Source organism: Poecilia reticulata, linkage group LG16 (assembly GCF_000633615.1).
Source record: "Poecilia reticulata strain Guanapo linkage group LG16, Guppy_female_1.0+MT, whole genome shotgun sequence".
NCBI classification, from domain to species: domain Eukaryota; kingdom Metazoa; phylum Chordata; class Actinopteri; order Cyprinodontiformes; family Poeciliidae; genus Poecilia; species Poecilia reticulata.
Window position 1 is genome coordinate 3,337,603 of NC_024346.1, and position 19,411 is coordinate 3,357,013.

The 19,411-nt window shown below is 39.8% G+C and overlaps 1 protein-coding gene across 12 annotated transcripts in view; it reads left to right on the forward strand.

The window, feature by feature from the left end:
* The window catches only part of mef2d (myocyte enhancer factor 2d), a 108,278-nt gene extending 89,206 nt beyond the window's left edge, over positions 1 to 19,072 (forward strand). For 9 of the 12 annotated variants that reach the window (XM_017309561.1, XM_017309560.1, XM_017309562.1 and 6 more), the window contains 4 exons: positions 2,156 to 2,273; positions 2,682 to 2,847; positions 9,586 to 9,636; positions 14,169 to 19,072. In XM_017309561.1, the coding sequence (XP_017165050.1) occupies positions 2,156 to 2,273; positions 2,682 to 2,847; positions 9,586 to 9,636; positions 14,169 to 14,583 (750 nt within the window). In that variant the 3' untranslated portion in view covers positions 14,584 to 19,072. The remainder of the gene's footprint in view (positions 1 to 2,155; positions 2,274 to 2,681; positions 2,848 to 9,585; positions 9,637 to 14,168) is intronic. The other 3 variants (XM_017309564.1, XM_017309568.1, XM_017309569.1) reach the window with 1 other exon arrangement.
* The last annotated feature ends 339 nt before the right edge of the window (positions 19,073 to 19,411 follow it).

Consider the following 19,411-nt stretch of genomic DNA (forward strand, 5'->3'; position numbering starts at 1 on the left):
TCAGTGTTTTGTTCATTTTTCACGTTTTTTTTTTATTTTTTTTTTTTTCGTTCGGATGAACAAATGGTCTGTTCAGGCAATATCCTTCATTTGAAAACAATCCTCAATTTTATTCATTCTTCTGTTTTAGAAATGATAACAGCTCATTTATATTTTCCAGCAAATTTGATCAGAAATCCCAAATGAATATTTATGTTGCGGCAAAGCTCGGGGCACATTTGTGCAACCCAGTGACTATATGGGAGGAAACGTTGGGGGAAGTGGAGCAACCAGCTGACTCTGTGCTGTGTGTGAAAGCTGCTCAGCATGTGCATGTTTGGTTTCATCCGAGCGTCTCCGCTCTGAGGATCAGAGAGAGGAAAGCTCCCAAAGTCTCCAACCTGGAGCGCAGATGGACATGTTAGCCTCAGATTCTCTGACCCCATTCAGTCCTACCCACCCACACACACACACACACACGCACACGCGTGCGCATGCATGACGTTTCTCTGCACAAATATACACACCTCAGGACAAAAACTCACCGCACATTGTGCATTTTTTCCTGCCATACCTGCCTGCTCACATTTTATTATAGAAAACTCTCATCCTCTCACACACATCTACACACACACCCATCCCCACTCATGTCCTACTCCCGTCAGCCTTGGCAGTGCATGCTTTCCGAACAGCATGACGCTCCTGCACGCCCCTACCTCTCATAACACCTTCCACCCTGGCTCTACATAAAGCGAGCGCCGGGTCCTGGCGACAGGCGTTGCCGTGCCAACGCCACCTCAAGATGCGAGAATTTTCTCATCTCGCACCACGATGTTAAATTGTCGCTGGAAAGTTGAACACCTCAGGGAGAAGGGAGGTGGCAGGATTCTCTTGCAGAGAGTGAGATGTATCAGGATGTGGCGTGATGTTGAGCACATCTGCCCAGTACACGCATGAAGTGATTTGTTAATTAGAATAACTCGGATATCAGGATTTTTCTTGGTCTGCTAAGGAAAACTTTGAAAAATGTAGAAAAGAAAAGCGAGTGCATAACAGAGTTCCTGCATTTCTGTTTGTCCAAGCAGAGGGTGTAATGTCTTTATTATTTCAGCTCAAAGTAAAGCAGGCTGTGTTTACAGTGAAATATTTCAGTGGTAACTAAATTGTTCTCGGTCACATTGCAAGGTTTCTGCATCGCCTGCGCCGCACAGTGGAAGCCACATGCTAACCATTACCATTATTGCTGTTGAAAATGGATGAAGTCATGTGCTCTGAACTTCTACAGTCCGTCCATATAAGGACAAAAGGCCTGATTTCTTGTGGAAACAGATCAGATTGTTTCACAACACAGAGCCAGAGCTCTCAGCCTACCGAGCCTCGCAATGCATTCACACAGCTAGAACCTTTTTTACAAACTTTCACTGCATGTGTTGGGATTTTGTGGGATAGACCAACACAAAGTAGAGAATAGCTATAAAATGGAAGACGTAACTTGAAATTTGAAAGATTTAAAAATGTACTGTGCAATAAAAGATCTTGGTAACCTGTTAGAGCATGCAAATATATTAAGACTGAGGTAGAAGTTCATTTTGCAGAAGGGCAAAATCCCTAAATATACAACCAGATTTACAAAGAAAGCATATTTTCTGGCACTTCACACAATCTGACTGAGTTTGAGTTATAAAGCAACAAACAGTGGGCAAAAATATCAGTTTCTGGGGATCGAAAGACTGGAACCTGCAAATGTATGCCAGACTTTACTCATTTGCATTAGAACAGTGTGGAAAACATATTTCATTTAGTTCCACATCACACCACGTTTTGCTGGTTTGTCATGTAATATCCACATAAACCTATTAAAGTTTGACAAAATGTGAAAAAGTTCAAGGGGTATGAATACATTTGGAAGGCAGTATAGATCCACAGGAAAAATTTTTTGATAATCTCAGTCAGGGGGGTTTAGATTCTTTGTATGTTGGATTCTCCCTCAGATGAAGTTACATCAGAGCAAAACTGCCACAGGAAATAATAATTTAGCATAAATTAGCTGCTCTGCACATAGAGGACACACACAAATTCTCATTGAAACTAGTTAGAGCGGTGAGGTCCTTTATAAAAGCCGTAAACTTTTCCTGCAGTCTTTATTAACTGACGTTCACTTTTTCTGTTTTCCCAGAATGCTCAGCGACTAGGTAGCTCGCAGGTGACTCAGCCACTTACAACTCCAGTGGTTTCTGTGGCAACACCCAGTCTCCTTGCTCCCTTCCCTGGCATGCAGACGGCCTACAACACGGGTGAGTGCCTGAACGCAGCGCGGCCCCTCCACACAGCAAGCCTGGGCTGAAGCCGTCGGTTTGCATCAGAGCCGGGAAAACTTTCCTGCCAACAGGGCTGAATTTAAAGTCACGGAAAAGATGCAGATTTAAGAAAAAAACAATACACTCTATTATTTCATGAAAACCCATTAAGTGCCGTGACGGGAAAGCTTGCAGTGTGGTGCCACAAACCACTATGAATATTCACTTTGTTCATTGTGTGAGAGCTTCTGGAATGATTCCACTTCAAAGGTTCACATTAATATGGATTAGCCATGATTAATATTGATGCAGCAGAAAGTTGTATGATGTAAAACAATCCCCCTCCTCTTCATTTCTTCTCTTCCTCTCTCTCTAAATGTCTTTTCTCGCATCCTTTAATCCCAGAGTACCAGCTGACGAGCGCGGATCTCACAGCCCTTCAGACTTTCACACCACCAGGGCTGGTGCCTGGCAACATGGCCGCCTGGCAGCAGCAACCAGTCGTTTCCCAGCAACAACAGCATCAACAGCAGCAACAGCAGCTGACACTGGCGTCACTCAATAACTTGGTGTAAGTCCCGTTTTAATACCCGTGACGTACTTCTTAGAGTGATTTGGTAATATCCTGGTGATTAACCTTCACACCCCCCCCGCCCCCACCTGAAACAACTGATCCACAAACCTTTTACTGAAGCAAACACTCCAGCTGATTCAGTAAAGCAACTGAATTACACCATACATAGAAAAGCTGTGGCATCACCCCAGCTGCAGTTCATTTATCTTGTGGTGACCTAGATACCCCACCTCCTTCCTCCATGAGCCGTCTCCCTCTGCGGTCCCGGTCTGATTTAGCTGCTGGTACGGATGCTACAAGCTGCGCTACCAGCACAAGATTTCACAGTCCAAAGAATGGACCATACTCCTGCTCAGACATTGTGTTGTAACTAAGGGAGTCTGATGTTGAGCTTAATTGAAGTTTATCCTGGAGAAAAGGATGATATGACAATGACGACCTCAGTTCACTGTAGTTTTGATTTACCTGGTTTTAAGTTGTTACTTCTTCTGAGTCTTGTGTTCATGAATCACCAAATCTACTCAGACTATTGTAAACAATTATTTTAGTAATTGAGTAATCTATTGATTACTGATGATTAATTGAGTAATCACATAAAAAAATGCCCACTTCTGTAGGAGCTTCTTCAGTTAGTTAAAGAAATATGAGAGAAAATACTGGAAAAAAAAAAAAACAGTTCCTTTTGGTAACAATAAAACATTTTGTTACTTGAAGTACTATTTGGTTCAAAAATGACTTTTAGACTCAATTTTCAAGTATAAAATAACTTTTGTAAATGTAAAAAGAGATGAAACATCAAACATTTCACATTAACTTTTAAACATTATAAAGCAAACTCATATTGAGGGATTGGATAACACAGCCTTTTAAATGACGCTTCACTTTCAGTCCTAAGTTTGAAGTATGAAAAAGTTGGGGGGGGGTTTCACATCATTATTCTTCTAGATCAGCATGTAAATGCAATGTTAGCCAAAATGTGCCCCATGCGAGATTTTATACTCACAATCACAGATAAAAGTTGATCTTTTGCGGAGGAAACAAAAATGTTGCCTGTTTGCAAACACAAACGAGTTTGATGCATGTAGTGGACGTTTCCTGTGGAGGTGTTTGAGGACGCACTGATCTGTTCCAGGTCCATTTAGTTTAAAGTGATTACACACATGGGATACTTGTTGTCTTTTTCTTTCTTGTCAACACTTCTTTCTGTCCCTCACTCTCTCCCTCTATATAGCTGCTAATAGCACTTAGCATTTACAAACAACTCATTGGTGGAAGTGAGAGCGTTGTGCAACACAAATAATCATCCAGCTGGCAGTGTTATTGGATTATTTGATGACTCGTTACAGTCATTTCAGATAAAAGTAAAAGTAATCAAAGGTTTTACTAACATTTTAAACATTGCGTTATAAAAGTAGAAGAAGCTCAAGGACAACTATAGTTTATACCATAAAAACTATTTTCTCATCTAAACAGCAAAAAAAAAGTTTAAAGGTTGGTTTGACTACATTATATTGATTGATAGAGCATCCACTCTGTCATCACATCACTTGCAGCCACTGGTTTACGTTTTACTTCCTGTTTGTCCTCCCTTGATTTCTTCATCCTCATGTTGGGACCAGTGACAGATGACTGCTTTTCTAGTTATACAGCTAAAGTCAGGTGAATGACTTACGAGCAAATGGAGAAAAGCAGCTCAGTGTTGCCGTTTTTCTCACAAGTTAATACACTCCTCACACACATGGAGTGTACAACAGCCTGACAGACGAAAATAACCTAAACAATTTCCAAAACGGATGCATCACAAACCCGGTATCAAAGTGTCTTTTCCTTGCATTTGTGTGTTGGATGCGATGCCTGTTGCTCCACCGTGTCTGTTCTCTTTTAGTTCAGTTGAAAGCGAAACTCGTTTTCCCCCTCAGAGATTATGGGATAATTAGATTTGTTCCAAGAGTTTTTCTTTTTTTTTCCCTTTTCTGCCACCTAAAGCTTAGATCTGAAGCTCTTTGGAAGTGTCACCAAGAAAGAGGGAGCTGCTTCATTATGACAGAAACAGCACCTCGCTCGGCGGTTCAATGAAAGGCGTCTCTCTGTGCTGCTTTCAGTCCCCAAAACTGAACCTGGGCGCAGCTGTGCACCAGCGACACGCGCGCCGCATCAATTTTTTATTTTTATGCCATTTAGCTGTCACTCTCAGCTGACAGACATGAGATCCAACTGCTGGGATACATGTGGGCCTCACATTCCTACGCTGGCACAACTACAGGAAGGCTGTAGATGTAGCTTTAGCTGTCAAAGTCAGTTAAGGAGATAAAAAGAGGATTTGATCTGCCGTATAGAATTTGATGTTTGATATTTCAGGATGGTCTCAGCGCTGGTGTTCACATGAAAAGACACTTTAATGTGAACAGGTTTAAGCGCGTTTTAAGTCTTTTTGGAGAAATATTCCAGCTTTTTATTCATTTTAGAGACAGCATCCAGGCAACAATACGGATGAAAAAAAAAAGCGAGAAAAAATTGTTTAAGAAAGACACAAGGCTGTCAGCTGGAAGATGAATTTATTGTTCTGTCTGACTGCGAACAAAAGTAGTCCATGAAAATATGCTAATTGTTGTTTGTTACAGTCTACAGCTGTGACTTCAGGGGGTTTGCATCTTATAAAACAACAAGATTATAGTTAGCAATCTCCCCCAGTTCATTTACATGTCATAGTGCCATGTGAATGTTAACAAATGACCAGCCAGACTTGATGAAATCCCTCTGCAACCAGATCAGACCAGTCATTTCAGCATCCTCACCTGATCATCCAACAACTGCCAGACTCAAAGCAAACTGTGTAAAAAAAATCTATTTCAGCTTGAACCATTACCACTGCCTTCTCAAAGATTATTATTTGTTAAAAAAAACTTCTGAAAAAGTATGTTATTGCAGAAACATATTACATTGAAATCAATCAAGAACCAACCTTTCATGTTCATACATTTATAAGGTAATGGAAAAAATCTAACATAAATAAATGCTATTTTGTTAATCAATTCTTCCACAGTTAGTGGCTTGCTTAACAATTCCTAACAGTAGCTTGATCTGGAGCACTTTTTAATGTTTGTTTCTTTAATAGGTTGATTAAATCATCTAGGAATGTGTTGGGGATTTGTCTCATCCACTTTTCAAAATTGAATAGAAAAGACAAAATGTTAAGTTAGTTTTTTATTCAGGGAAAAGTTACAAGTAAATAGCTGCTGGTCTGAACTTGCTGTCATCAGTCAGGGCAATAATTACTAGTTTTAAAATGACATTTATTTCTTATAAGTTAATCCACAGAATCATTCTCCATTAAATATTAAAGAAGCTTAGAGTGAGAGCTAAAAAGTAAATATTGACTGAGGTCAAGAACTTTTGAGAATTTTTTGAGCTTTTTAATGCAAACTGGTTCCTGTTTGCAATGATGTTGCCCCCTGCTGGCTAATAGATATTGTTTGTTTTAAGTCTTTAGGGAAGTCTGATATCTGCCTTTGTAGTTGGACATATAAGAACGCCCCTGAAGCTAAAAAACAAGCTCAGCATCCAATATGGCTGCTGCGCATAAAAGCACTCAGAAAGTTGCAGACATAAACTTTTTATAAGCACCTCAGACATTTGTTTCTCATTAAACATTAAACCGTCAGTGCAAGGAGATTACAAACTTTTTGTCCAGTTCTTTTTATCTTTAACACAAAATGTAACAGAATATCTTTTTATTACATCACTAATGGTATTTAGTGCCTCAATAATCTGACTTTCATTCAGAATGCACTTTACATGGAAATGATGTCATTTCCAGGTCTGACCTCCAACGCACCGTTATGGACATTTGTGGCATGTCACTTTTCAGAAGAGTGTTAATGTTAAACTTTTATATTGTATTTGCACAAAAATATAAATTGATATAAAATACTTATTTTAAGAAGTTAATATGCAAACCTTTAGCAAAGTTCTGATTGCACTGAAATTCAAGGAATGATTTGCATCTGACTTTATATTTTGGAATGTTACCACATTAGCTCATACTTTCCTGTGCAGATGAATAAAATATAAATGTTTATATGTATTATAATTGAAGACAATGTAGGAGTCCCACTTCTTTATAAGATTTCTTCTGGGAATCTAACTGAAACATGTGAGCAATGAAAACAGACACAGTTTCACTGAGTAAACATGATTTAAATTTTAGCCATCATCATGCAGCCCAGATGCTGATTGTGGCAGCGTTTCAGCTCCTGCAGGTTTGACTCTAGAATCAGCACCAGGCAGGATCACTGAGCCATGTGTGTGTGTGAGTGTGTGTGAGCAGGATAACAGAATTGCTGTCACTGAAAACAAGGGAGCACCACAGAAATGTGGGAATCTTTCCCAGCACACCAAACTGTTCTCACAGCACCGCGGAAAATCGTGCTGTCCTAGGACAGCATGGGCAGACGTGGGCACCAGTACAGCCCAGACTGCTTCTGCTTTGCTTCTGATTTCCTCACAGTGTGGCCTCGCAGCGAGCAAACAAGCCCTCCCTATCAAATGGTGATTGACGGCTTGGCTGCCATTCCTTGCCTTTGCTGTCGTCTACACTTCTCCTCGCTGCAGGCGCCACAAGGAAATTATTTCTGTCATCTTATTTTCTCCCATCCTTCCCCCTTTTAATCATCCAGCACTTCCGTTTTTCCCCCTCTCATTTCCGTCCCCTTTATCCAGGCTTAGTTAATTCAATGTACACCTGTTGACTCTCAGCTTCCTCTCGACTCCTCAATCTAAATGTTAATGGATGAACTGCTGCCCTGCAGAGCTGCATTCACAGCCAGTTTGTACATTTATAGAAATGCCTGCTGGTTACTAGTTGTTCCAGCTCAGATTATATGTGTTCTTTTTCGAACTTCACTGGGTGTTTCACTATGGGAATCGCCTCAGCGTGACGCTGGTTCTGTTATCAAAGAACCAGGGATTACGTTACGTAACCCAACGTTTCATATTATTAAATCTACTATCAGGTGAAAAAGACCAGGACAGCCAATTAAATAGTCAGCTTTTTAATCTAAAATATTTATTTGTAAAGCATGTTGGTTAATTACACTTAAACCTTCCACAAACCATGACGTTTTCTCTTTTTTTCATCCAATTTTAGTTATTTTTTTGTATAATCTTTTTTTTTTGTTTCTTTAAACTGACGATGTCATATGGTGTCTTATTTTTTTCACTTGGCTGTATTATATTAAGGTATAGAGCTGAACATTTATTGCATTCTGCCGTACAAAATCGTAAATATGTGTTTCCTTTGAATTATATGTGACGAACCGACATTTGGAAAGTATCATAAAAATTAAACATTCATTTAGTTTTTATTGCAGGTACAGCTGTAAATCTTTTTGGACATGTCTTTTATAATATATTTGTCCATTTATGTTTTTCAAAATAGTTCAGTCAGGTATTATAGAGAGGTTCTGTAAATGTTTACATCCTGCCCACAGACTCTCAGACAGACTTTGGTCTGAACTTTTACCTGCTCTGGATGCGTTTTAAGCCAAAGCATTTCATTCTAGCTCCAAGCTTCGAATGCAACTTTCTAATCTCATCCTGCTTTAAACTTCCTCGCTGACTGAGCTGCTGTGTTCTTCATGATGGGTTTTTGTTCACTGTTTTTTTAACAAACCTTTGAGGCCAAAAACAGAACAGCTGCATTTATACTGAGATTAATTTACACATAAAAGGGCTGTGTTTATTCTTGATCCAGAATTGACGTAGATGCACTAAAATAAATAAGTATGATTTTACATGCGCACCAGATTTTTTTAGACTTCTAATCAGAATAAAAAATAAAAACATATTAATCATTAAATTCTTCAACGTCACAGTTGGGAACTGCTCTGTATGGTTTATCACATAAAATCCCAAAAAAGTACGTTGATTGTAATCTTGACATGTTGTGAAAATTTTGAAGGGTGTGAATACTTTTGCGATGCAATGTGTGGATGTATTATGGGTGTTTTGTGTGAGTGTAGCTTGTTGAGGGGAGTAAAAATGTTTTACTTGAAAGGAAATGTGTATTAATGTGTGTCTCACGATTCCCTTTAACCGAAGAAATGTGTTCTTTATGCAGCTTTTTTCTCTCTGTATGTTCCTCCTCTCTTTCCGTTTCTTTTCTAAGTGACCTAAATGATGAACGTTTGCAGAGTTATAATAGCTGTCGGCTACCCAAAGCTGATGGGCAAAAAGCTCTTAGAAACCTCTGCTTGCCAGAGCTGAGAAGGTCTTTGTCCAGAGATTAATGGTTATTTTTTCATAGAGCATTTAGGTTTTTAAAGGCTAAGCAAACTGCAGGATCAAGGAGAGTTCAACCATAAAATTATTTCATCAGAAGTTCTCCAGTCAAAAAGGACCAAAGACAAGTTTCTGTAAATTAATGAGGACCGTCGTTCAGAGCTCCTTTAAGACTCATCACACTTCATGAAAAACCAGCTGCGTTTTGTTACTGGAAGAGAAAGTAAACAGGCACTGCATGTGAATAACTATCCAGCTTTCACACTTCCTACTGTACACAGCTCTGCCTCTAACATCTCAGCTTGACTAAAGCAGCTGTTAAAGCCTTTTTGTTGTCTAGTTTCTGTGTGAGGACTGACCAGGAGCGGCCTCTGATCCGTCTCACTGTTTCCCTGCTGTTACAGCTTTCTGAAAACTGCTTGTCTTCTGTGTTTTTTTTCCCACCTCCCTCCACAGCTTGGCTTCTCAGTCCAACTTTCTCTTGGGCAGAGAGGAGGGCCTCTGCTGGTACTGTACTCTCTACTCTCAAGACACACAGCTTACAGCATGTCTCTTTCCTAAAATATCTGCTGCATGATGGATCCTTTGCTAAAGATTTGAGATTTTAAAACTGCATTAAAAATAAGATGTTATGGCAGGTTATGAGGAAAAATAAACAACAGATATTTCCATCATTCTTCTGATGGTCTTTTTGTTCATCCAACTGATTGTTTAGTAGCTAAGTTAATATGGCAAAGTTTGATTGATATCAGTATTTTGTACTTTGATTCTTTTTTAGAATTAATTATTGTACAAGAAACCATAAGAAAACGTTACAAAAAAATAGTAACTCTCATAGGCAAAGCAAAGAAAAAAGAAATGCATATATTATGTTCAAGATGCATATTGATATTACGCTAAGAAAATTATGATTGTTCAGGGTTTAGATGAATTCAGGGCAACAACATCTCTCTGGTAGAAACTGTTTTTGTTGTTAGATGGTCAACACCGGCAGAAATGTCATCATTTTGTCAAATCTCAGAGTCCACAGTGCCTCTTTGTTGGTGAAAGTATGCAGTTGACCTTCTGCATTGAAAACATGCAAATTGTGCTCAATACACATAGCTTGATGCAATCCACACAAAAAGTAGTTTTTCTTTTCCTTTTATCATGAAATGTTTTGTTTTCATTCCTTATGGTTTTTTTTTTTAGATTTAATCTTTTATGTGCCGCATGCAGTAGAAAGTACATTCTGTTGCTGTAATTGAAAAGCGCATCAAAATTTAGATTAGTCTGCTGAGGCCAAAATTAAAGTGATTTGCTTGTTTTAACAGAATGAGATATTTTTGCATATTTTTATAGCATTTTCACGAGTAAAGAACATTCACAAACATCAAACTTCCATTATTGAGAAATTGCTACATTTCCTCTATTCACATTTTGAAGAATAGCCAAAAGAAATGGCACAGAAAATCATGGTTTATCGATAAAAGTTCTGATTATTTAAAAAAGTGTTTTAATCTCTTTTTAAAGTTCTTAAACTTTTAAATATAAAAAGCGAAATAATTTAAAGAAATCTTTAAAAGCCATTCATTAATTTTGCAAAAATCAATGATTTATTTTCAAATGCATTTTTTTTCTTTCAATACTGAACAAATTAAAGTTTTTTTTATTGTTACACCAATAAAAGACACATTTATTTTATACAAAAATGTAGCTGTAGAAGAATCTGATTAGAGCCACATTTCATAGATGGAACAAAAGAAAAATTATTTCTCAGCAAAGCAGAGTATTTTGGGAAACCACGGCAGCAAGTGCAACTCAACACGCCTCACTATAACTAAATGTCTGCTTCTGGCTGTGCTCACTGTGTTGTTAATGTTCGTGGAGGTGGGGAGGTGGGTGGAAGGGAGGGGTTAGCCTGCCGCTCTCACCTTCATCACTGTCACTGGCCTGCTGACTCGGCCATTTTCACTCGCCTCAGCATCGGCACCCCAGTGGCACCCCCATCTATCTACCTGCACACGCCGGAGCCGCGGTGCACAGGTTGATGAAGTGGGCACAGGAAGAGACAGAGTGAGCCTCGCTGCCACACAGCTGTGTGTGTGTGTGTTTGTGTGCTCAGGAAAGAAGGAGCATTTATATGTAGGACGGCAAGAGTGCACAACTTTCAGCGTGTGTGTGTGTCTGTGTGTGTCAGTTAGAGGAAGAGGGCGAGCGCAGACCCAGATTGCCTGGAGGAGTGCTGTCTTAAAGTCCCCTCTCAGTGTGCCAGTAATTGTGCAAGATATATTGCTGCAGATGGCTCCTGATATGACATATTAGAACACACCCGAAGGGGCGAAATGCGGTAATTGGGAGCTTCGAATTGAGATCTACTGTGTCATGCTGTGGGAAAGGAGGAGATAGAATGAGCCCAATCCCTAAAAAATATATAAAAAAATCCTGTTTTCACCGACAAAGGCAGCGAACCCCAGTGCAGCGTCAACAGCTGGTGTCAGACTCTGTGACAGCTTTGACTTAGCCTCCAGCCAGTGGAGGAGGTGAAGGCTGAGTGTGAGAGTGGAGGGGCTGATCAAAGAGCCGTGGCAGGTAGACAGGAGGCGGGTGACACTTTGGAAATATTTTTGGCACGCCGTTTTTATCCCGAGCATCTTAGCAAAACGTGCGCTGAAATTATCATTAGAGCAGTTTAATCAAAAGCAGAATGGTTCCTCTTCAGGCTGCGATCAAACCGTTCAGATGTCAAGCACGATGTTGGTGCGACTCTTTTCTTTGTCCGGAAACACTGGTGGGGAAAAGTCTAACTTCTGACTGACGCTGCTGGGTTTAGCTTCTGTTAATTTAAAGATACTTTCTTAAGTTTACAGAAGGTCTAAAGCAGGGGTGTCAAACTCCAGTCCTCGAGGGCCGGTGTCCTGCAACTTTTAGATGTGCCTCTGCTGCACCACACCTGAATAGAATAATTAGGTCATTAGCAAGGCTCTGGAGAACTTACCTACACAAGAAGGAGGTAATTAAGCCATTTGATTCAGGTGTTTTGTACCTGTGGCACATCAAAAAACTGAAGGGCCCCTGTCCTGCAGTCAACTTCTGACAGTCAACAGTCAGAAGTTGACTGTGACCAGTCACAGTCAACTTCTGTGACTGGAGTTTGACACCCCTGGTCTAAAGGTCACAGATGGAAGTGAAACTCTGAAGGCTTCACACTGCTGACGGGCACAAGAAGTGCTGTTTCATGTGGTAAAACCTTTTGGCTCCTTAATTTAAGTCTCTCTGTTCAGCTTAACAAGCCATCAACTGGAAGATTGAACTTTTTCACCTTTTGTCAAACTTTAATATAGTTTATTGGGATTTGGTGTGATAGACCGCCACAGGAGACTTTGTATGTTTGTGAAGTGGATATCAGAATTGGATTAATTGAGGCTGTTTTCATCCCATCTGACTGAGCTTGAATTGGTAAACATTTACCTCTAGATGCTCAAAGCTGGTGCCGACATGTTTCCCTTGCTGCTGTGTTCAGAAGATGTGAATACATTTGCATGTATTAATTTTCTAACTTGTATTTCTCCAACATTTGGAAAACCATCTATCCTTTTGATATTGATTCGCAGTAATGCATTGCTCTGTGTTGTCTTCTACAAAGAATCTTTGTAAAATGCATGAAGGAATGAAAACTTCTGTGAGAAAGAATAGACAAAAAGTTCAGTAAAAAATCAGAAAGTTTTATAACAACTTCTAAAATCTTTATAATCTAAAGTAAATCGAAGCATTTAACATGTAAATTAAATGCACAAACTGTATTCTAGAAGAAACTATTGATCTTGTATACAGATTAATAAGCAAATATTAGAGAGTATGTAATGTGTCTATTACTGCAGTGAAAACTTTAAAGAGTTTTGCTACCTAACTTTATACAAAGGAGAAAGTAAACTTGACAGATGAACCCCAAAATGCAAGTGTTCACTTTGCAGCAAGTAAAGCAAGCAGAGAAATGAGGGGAAAACATGTGATCGTCAGCAGTTTGTGTTGCTGCGCTGATTGAACAGAATATAAATGCACTCAGCACCGATGCTCATCTTTAGCTGTGGAACCTGACAGCAAATCCAATATGCAAGAATGATCGTGCTGCATGGTGTAATGACTCTGCTTTTATGTTGGTCTCCTGTGTCCTGTACGTCTATGCTCTCCATGTGCCGCGGTTTGCCCAAGCTTTCGTTGGCCAGGTTCACAGCTTTGCTCGGGTGTCTGGGGTGTTTCGTATTTGACAAAATGCTCAGCTTTTGCTAGCTGCACATTTCGGTGTTATGTCTATCTGATTGTTGATGTAAATTCATTCAGTCACTCTGTGGAGTTTTAAAGATGTTGGCTGGACTCTGTGTTTCTTCCATGTTTGTTTAGTGTTAAAGCTCCAGTATGTAACTTTTACAAAAATATGTTTTTTCCGTATTTGTTAAAACTGTCACCAAGTCGTGACAGTATGGCATGTTACAGATAATCTGTGAAAAAAGAAAGAAATGCACCACTCCTGGTCAAAAACAACCAATCAGAGCCTCAAGGAGGATCTTATTGCTGTCAGTCAACCTCCTGTTTGCTACTCAATGTGCTAATGGGGGAAAAACAACTCACCTTTACAGGAAAACATTCTTCTGCTGTCATCTATGGCTATGCTAACTAGCCTTAGCATTCGTGGCAGGCTATGTTGAGGTGAGTCAGCTATAGCTTAGCAAAGATCAAGTGGGAGGAGTGAGCATGAGAGTGACTGACAGCACTAAAACCCTCCTCCTGACTGACTGGTTGTTTCTGACTGAGTGGTGCTGGGAGTACTGGGAGAGAGGATTTCCATATTTTTTTATTATTTTTTCCCCACAGATTATGTGTCTTATACCGTCACAAAATAATGATAATTTTGACAAGTATGTAAAAAAGAACTATTATATTTTTTTACATTTTTTAATAAAAGTTACATACTCCAGTTTTAAAGCCTGATCTTAACTCTAGTATGCAGTTATACTTACTGTGGCATCTCCTCTTTCTCTGGTTTTTGTTTCTCCCTCCAGGTCAGTTGGCCCCGTCCCTCAGAGCACCGCACTCACAGTCAACACAAACCCCAATGTCAACATCAAATCAGAACCCGTCTCCCCAAACCGTGACCGCAGCACCCCCATTTCCACCGGGGGTCCAGTGTTGGGCGCAGGGCCTCATATCCAGGGACAAGGTCTGGTGTCCATCGCCTTCCCTGGCACACAGGGCCGCTCGCCCGTCGACAGCCTCAGCAGCAACGGCTCCTCCTATGAGGGCAGCGACAGGGACGATGGTGCCCAGGGTCGAGGCGGGGGGCAAGACTTCCACCACCAGGCGGCAGCCGGAGCACAGCAGTCCGCCATGGTCCTGCTGCGGCCCTCGTCAGCTGAGCCTCAGGAACAGGATGGGACAAACGTCAAGAGAGTGAGATTGGATACCTGGGTGACATAAAGGAGAACAGAGGGATGGACACATGGAAGGAGGAGATGTGTACTTGTGGCTTGTGTACATGCCCCCCACCAGCTCTTGACGCCCCCCAGTTTCCCCCTTTGAAAACCCACACAGAATTATACCACCATTGACCCAGTAACTTACTCTTCATGCAGGAACGTCATTCATGCACAACACAAGCATGCAAACACTGTCATGTTGCACATGTGAACACTGATGCTCAGTTGTATGGCGATGTGCGTTCATGTTTGTACTTTGATGTACTCAAAACGTGAAAAGCCCCCAGTGGGTTGAGCCAACGATCCAGGGATTACTCATCAAACGAATTACCATGTTGGACTTGATCCAGCTGCATTTTTAGTAGGAGTGAGCAAGTACATTTTCAATCAGGCATAAAATTGGACTTTCTAACTACTTGACAGTTGTTGGCAGACCAGACAAACAAACCGGACTTGTTTCCCAGAATGCCCCGCATTCGATGTATGAATGGACCCACTCTTGCATCCTCACTCTTTTTCCACAGATGTTGGTAAAACATGACAGATTTGTGCTCTGAAAGTGCCACTGAAAACGTCCACATACGTCTTTTCTACACATCCGGCCGTCCACAGCTGCGTTGCCATCTATTTAGATTCTTGTTTCTTCGGGCGGTTTTGAACAGAGTCTCGTCCTTCTGTACTTGACTGTCCAGAGTTTAGATTAATTTTGGTTTTGGATTTGAAGACACTAAAAAAAAAAAAAGAAAAACATGCTTCTCTCCCCGGCCACGCTGGCAGCTCTGTCAACAATTTGGCGCCTTGGCCCTGAACATGAAAGTGGACCCTCAGGCCCTTGCTGAATCAAAACCATGCAGGCCAGCTATAAGACGAGGAGCATTATATGTCGCCGAGGTAAAAGACTGCTTTTCTTCGAATCAGGGATGAGCTGCAACAGCTCAGTGACAGTCTCATCGTTCGGCAAACATCGTGCCGACTACAGATGCTGAGAAAGTTACGTGTGTTTGGTGTGTGTGTGTTTTTGTGTATACGGGTTTGTTACCTCAACTGATTGTTGTTTCTTTCTTTTTAGGAAGTGATTTGGACAAATGTTCACTCTGAGTTTTATCCTTGAACACACAACTGCAATGCACACAGCTGAAATTATTTTTGTGGTAGCTGATGTTTAAAGTCGGGGAGGGATGTGTGGCACCGTGTATATAAGCAATCTGTAACCTTTGTGGCTTTTGTGTGGCAGGGATTAGGTGTTATGAAGGTTGAAATAAATAGGTCATTTACAAGTATATATTTAAACACCTTCAGGCGGTTGCATGGGCAACTCCGCATCTGAGGCTATGGACTACAGCAAACGACAGGGATTGTGTATATTTATATATAGGTATATATATATAAATATTATATATTCGGCAGGATATCCCTTAACGTAAGATTTAAAACAAAAAACAAAAAAAAAAACAAATGTTGATTCTCAGTGGATCGGTCAGTCTTTTTTTAAAAATTATTTATGCGTGTATATAAAGTGTAAAATGTGGATTAGCCAAGAGAGGGCGCTGTAGAGGAAGAAAGTAAAGCAGTGGCGACTCGGACTGTTTATGAGTGAGCAATGGACTCTGTCGCTGATGGAGTGCACTTTACATTAACTCCCACCTCCGACTCCTTCACACACCTGACCTATGAGCACACACTGATCACACGGGGCTGATACCTGGGCGTGCCGCACCAGACGCAGAAAACAGACAAATTTCAGTTTAGAACTTTTTAATTAAATGATGTTTTTAGTTTGTTTTTCTAGGATTTTTGGATTGCTTCCAATTTGTGAAAGTGTTCTATTTAAAATCAATTAGGATCATGAAAAATATTACACCAATTTTAAAAAATAACTTTATTGGGAAAAAATTGCATATTGCTTTAAAGATTTGTTAAAGGAGCAAAAATGAAATTATACAATTTCTCTTTGTCACACATCAGTAGGCGTGGACCAGGCTTAACACAAATATCCCCGTTTCTTAACAGAAATGGATGAAAATGTGGTTTAATTAATTTTTATTTAGAAATCAAAATCCCACCCATATGTAATGCATTGGACATGCAAATATATTAACATAATGATTATTTTCACATTTATTTCTGTAGCTTTAAATTTAATCCACAGATAAATATGAGTGACAAAACGGATAAAAGAAAAAAAAAGTACCTGATTGAAAATCGGTGTAATTTATTGATACTTTTAGAAATAATAAGACTTCTGCTTTCCCATCCAGGTCTGAATTTGCACTCTATAATTGACTTAATATATTTTATGAGGTTCCATCTTATTTCAGGCGCAGTCAGGTAGCGAACACAGCTGACTGGCAGCAACTTTATAAATTCAAACTGCAGAATTCGTTGTTATGAAACCTCTCCTCTTCAAACAATAAACCATCAGAACGTATTCATTGAAATGAAATATTTCATCCTTTTCATTCAACTGAAAAGGTTACTGAGCACATATCAAAGTTGCAATTTCAGCATTTGTTTTTTTCTGCATCAGCTGAGAAATTTTACAGTTGATTATGAACAAAACTGATCATTATGTAGTGTTGGTTATGCAATTATCCCCCAACCTTCAAGAAAAACACGCACATGCGCAAGCATACAGATTGAAAAGATAAGGATGCTGAGGAAGTCCCTTAGATCTTTATTTAAGTTTGAGGTTTGTCTTTCTCTCCTACTAAAAGCCATGAATCTACATTTAGAGGACCTCTCCTTCGCCTGTCACTGGTTGGCTGTAGTTTTATACTCTGGAGAGTTTTTAAAAAATCACTTTGAAGGTAAAAGGATGTGAAGGAGGTCATTTTTGTATTCTATAAAAATGTCAAATGGTGATATTCGGGTTTAGTGGGTAGATTTTTAAAGCCGTGATGGTCAAAAGTGGAAGTTTGTGTATTTATTTTTCCTAAAAAGCATCCATTTGCTTGTGAAAAGCCCTGGGAGCTGAATTTGGGTATCATTTGATTTTAAGCCGGAGGGTTCAGAACGGCTCCTGATCTTTTAATGACTACCTCCCAAATCCTACGCAGACTTGTCAACTTTGGGCTTTACCACATCCAGGCCCTTGTCACCTCCCTCTCACCCCTGTCACTCACTCACCCAATTGGGGTTTATGTCCTCTCTGGAGGCTTAATCTCAAAATTGCACAAACACACACGGATACATCAATGGTCCATTGCACACACACACACACACGCTCATCCTCTAGTTCTCTTCATCCAGATAGCGGGTCATGGCGCTGAGATGAAGTTGAATCATTTTCGGGGTCAGCTCGATGCCTCGGCCTCATCACGTTCTGCTCAGTTCAGAAGTAGGTTCTCATTTTCTTTATCTCTGTCTGTCACTCTATCACAGCTGCTGATCCTCTGTTTGACAAGTGTCAGTGTCAATAAAGCTTGTCAGAGTGCGTGGCAGAGTGAACATGCAGTAAATCCCCAGAGTGTAAACACTTTGACTGTTAAGACTGTTGTGCCCAGAGCTTCGAACAAAATGAACCAGAAAAGGCAATTTAAGTCTGAGAGTACCAGGTTTTTTTCCAAAAAGGTAACAAAGAGGCAGCTTTGCGACAGACCCGTAGGCCAACACTAGGGGTCGCTGTTATCGTAGAAAGACAATCGTGCTGATAAATGGTTCTTTCTCCCTCCCCTTCCCCTGACAAAGCGATACACGCCTCTGTATAATGATGTCTAGAAGTCTCACTGACTTTCCAGTGTTAACTTGTGCTGGTGACAGTCTGTTTTCTTGTTCTCTACAGATCGATATTATTACTATTATCATCATTACCGCAGAATTCACTGCAGGTAGATGTCATGATGATATGGAACTCTTGAGTTTCTTTGTGTAGGTTAGACATTTTGTTTTATTTTTTTTTTTATTTGATTTTATTCTATGAAAATATCTTATAAATATGTATTTCTGTTTTCTCTTTGGGTTTATTTTTGTTTTGTTTGTTTAAAAAGGGTGTTACTAATGTTGCACGATTTTTATGACCTGACACAACACAAGCGTGGTGAATTTTATTTTTTATTTTTATTATTATTAGTACAAAAGCGAGTGGGCTGCGACAAACCGCTTCTATGCTGCAGCTTTTGAGTTCAAGATACGAACTTGTCGGTCCACACAGAGGTGGTGGTGGGGTGGGGGGGCTTTAGGAGGGGCAGCGTGACACGTCTAATTTATTTCTGACCAGACACGATGATGTCAATGCATGGCCATGTTAAAAACAAGAGAAAGTGAATCATGTCGTAGGAAACAAAGTGTAATATTGACACAAACACACGTCACACAAGATGACATTTAAGAAAAGAAAAAAAAAGAAATTGAAGTAAAAGTTTTAAGTAAATTATAGCTAATATATTGTGTTTGGCTAGTCGGCTTTTTTGTTGTAAAAATATTTTTTGTTGTTTTTTTGGAGAATGATATACAATTTGTGTATATTTTCATAAATAAAGTATGCACTGATATGTTATTACAAATTCTATACTGCTTTTACAAAAAAAAGTGTTTGTTATTGTACCAAAGTATCCATTGGTCCCAGCTTACCCTCCTCCCCTTTTTGCGTATGTTTTACCGTATTTTATATATTAAATAGACAAGTTGACCTAAAGTCTGAGTTTGTCATTTGTTTTGAAAGTCAGGAGACATTTCCACAATTTGACCACTAGAGGGCCCTAAAGTGTCTGGTGTCGGTGATCATAAAGTGACGAATGGAAGGCTGTTTTTTTCTGTCTTTTTTTACAAATTGAAAGAAAAGTGCTAACCACAGTTAAATGAAATGACAATCTGGCAAAATGTTAATTAAT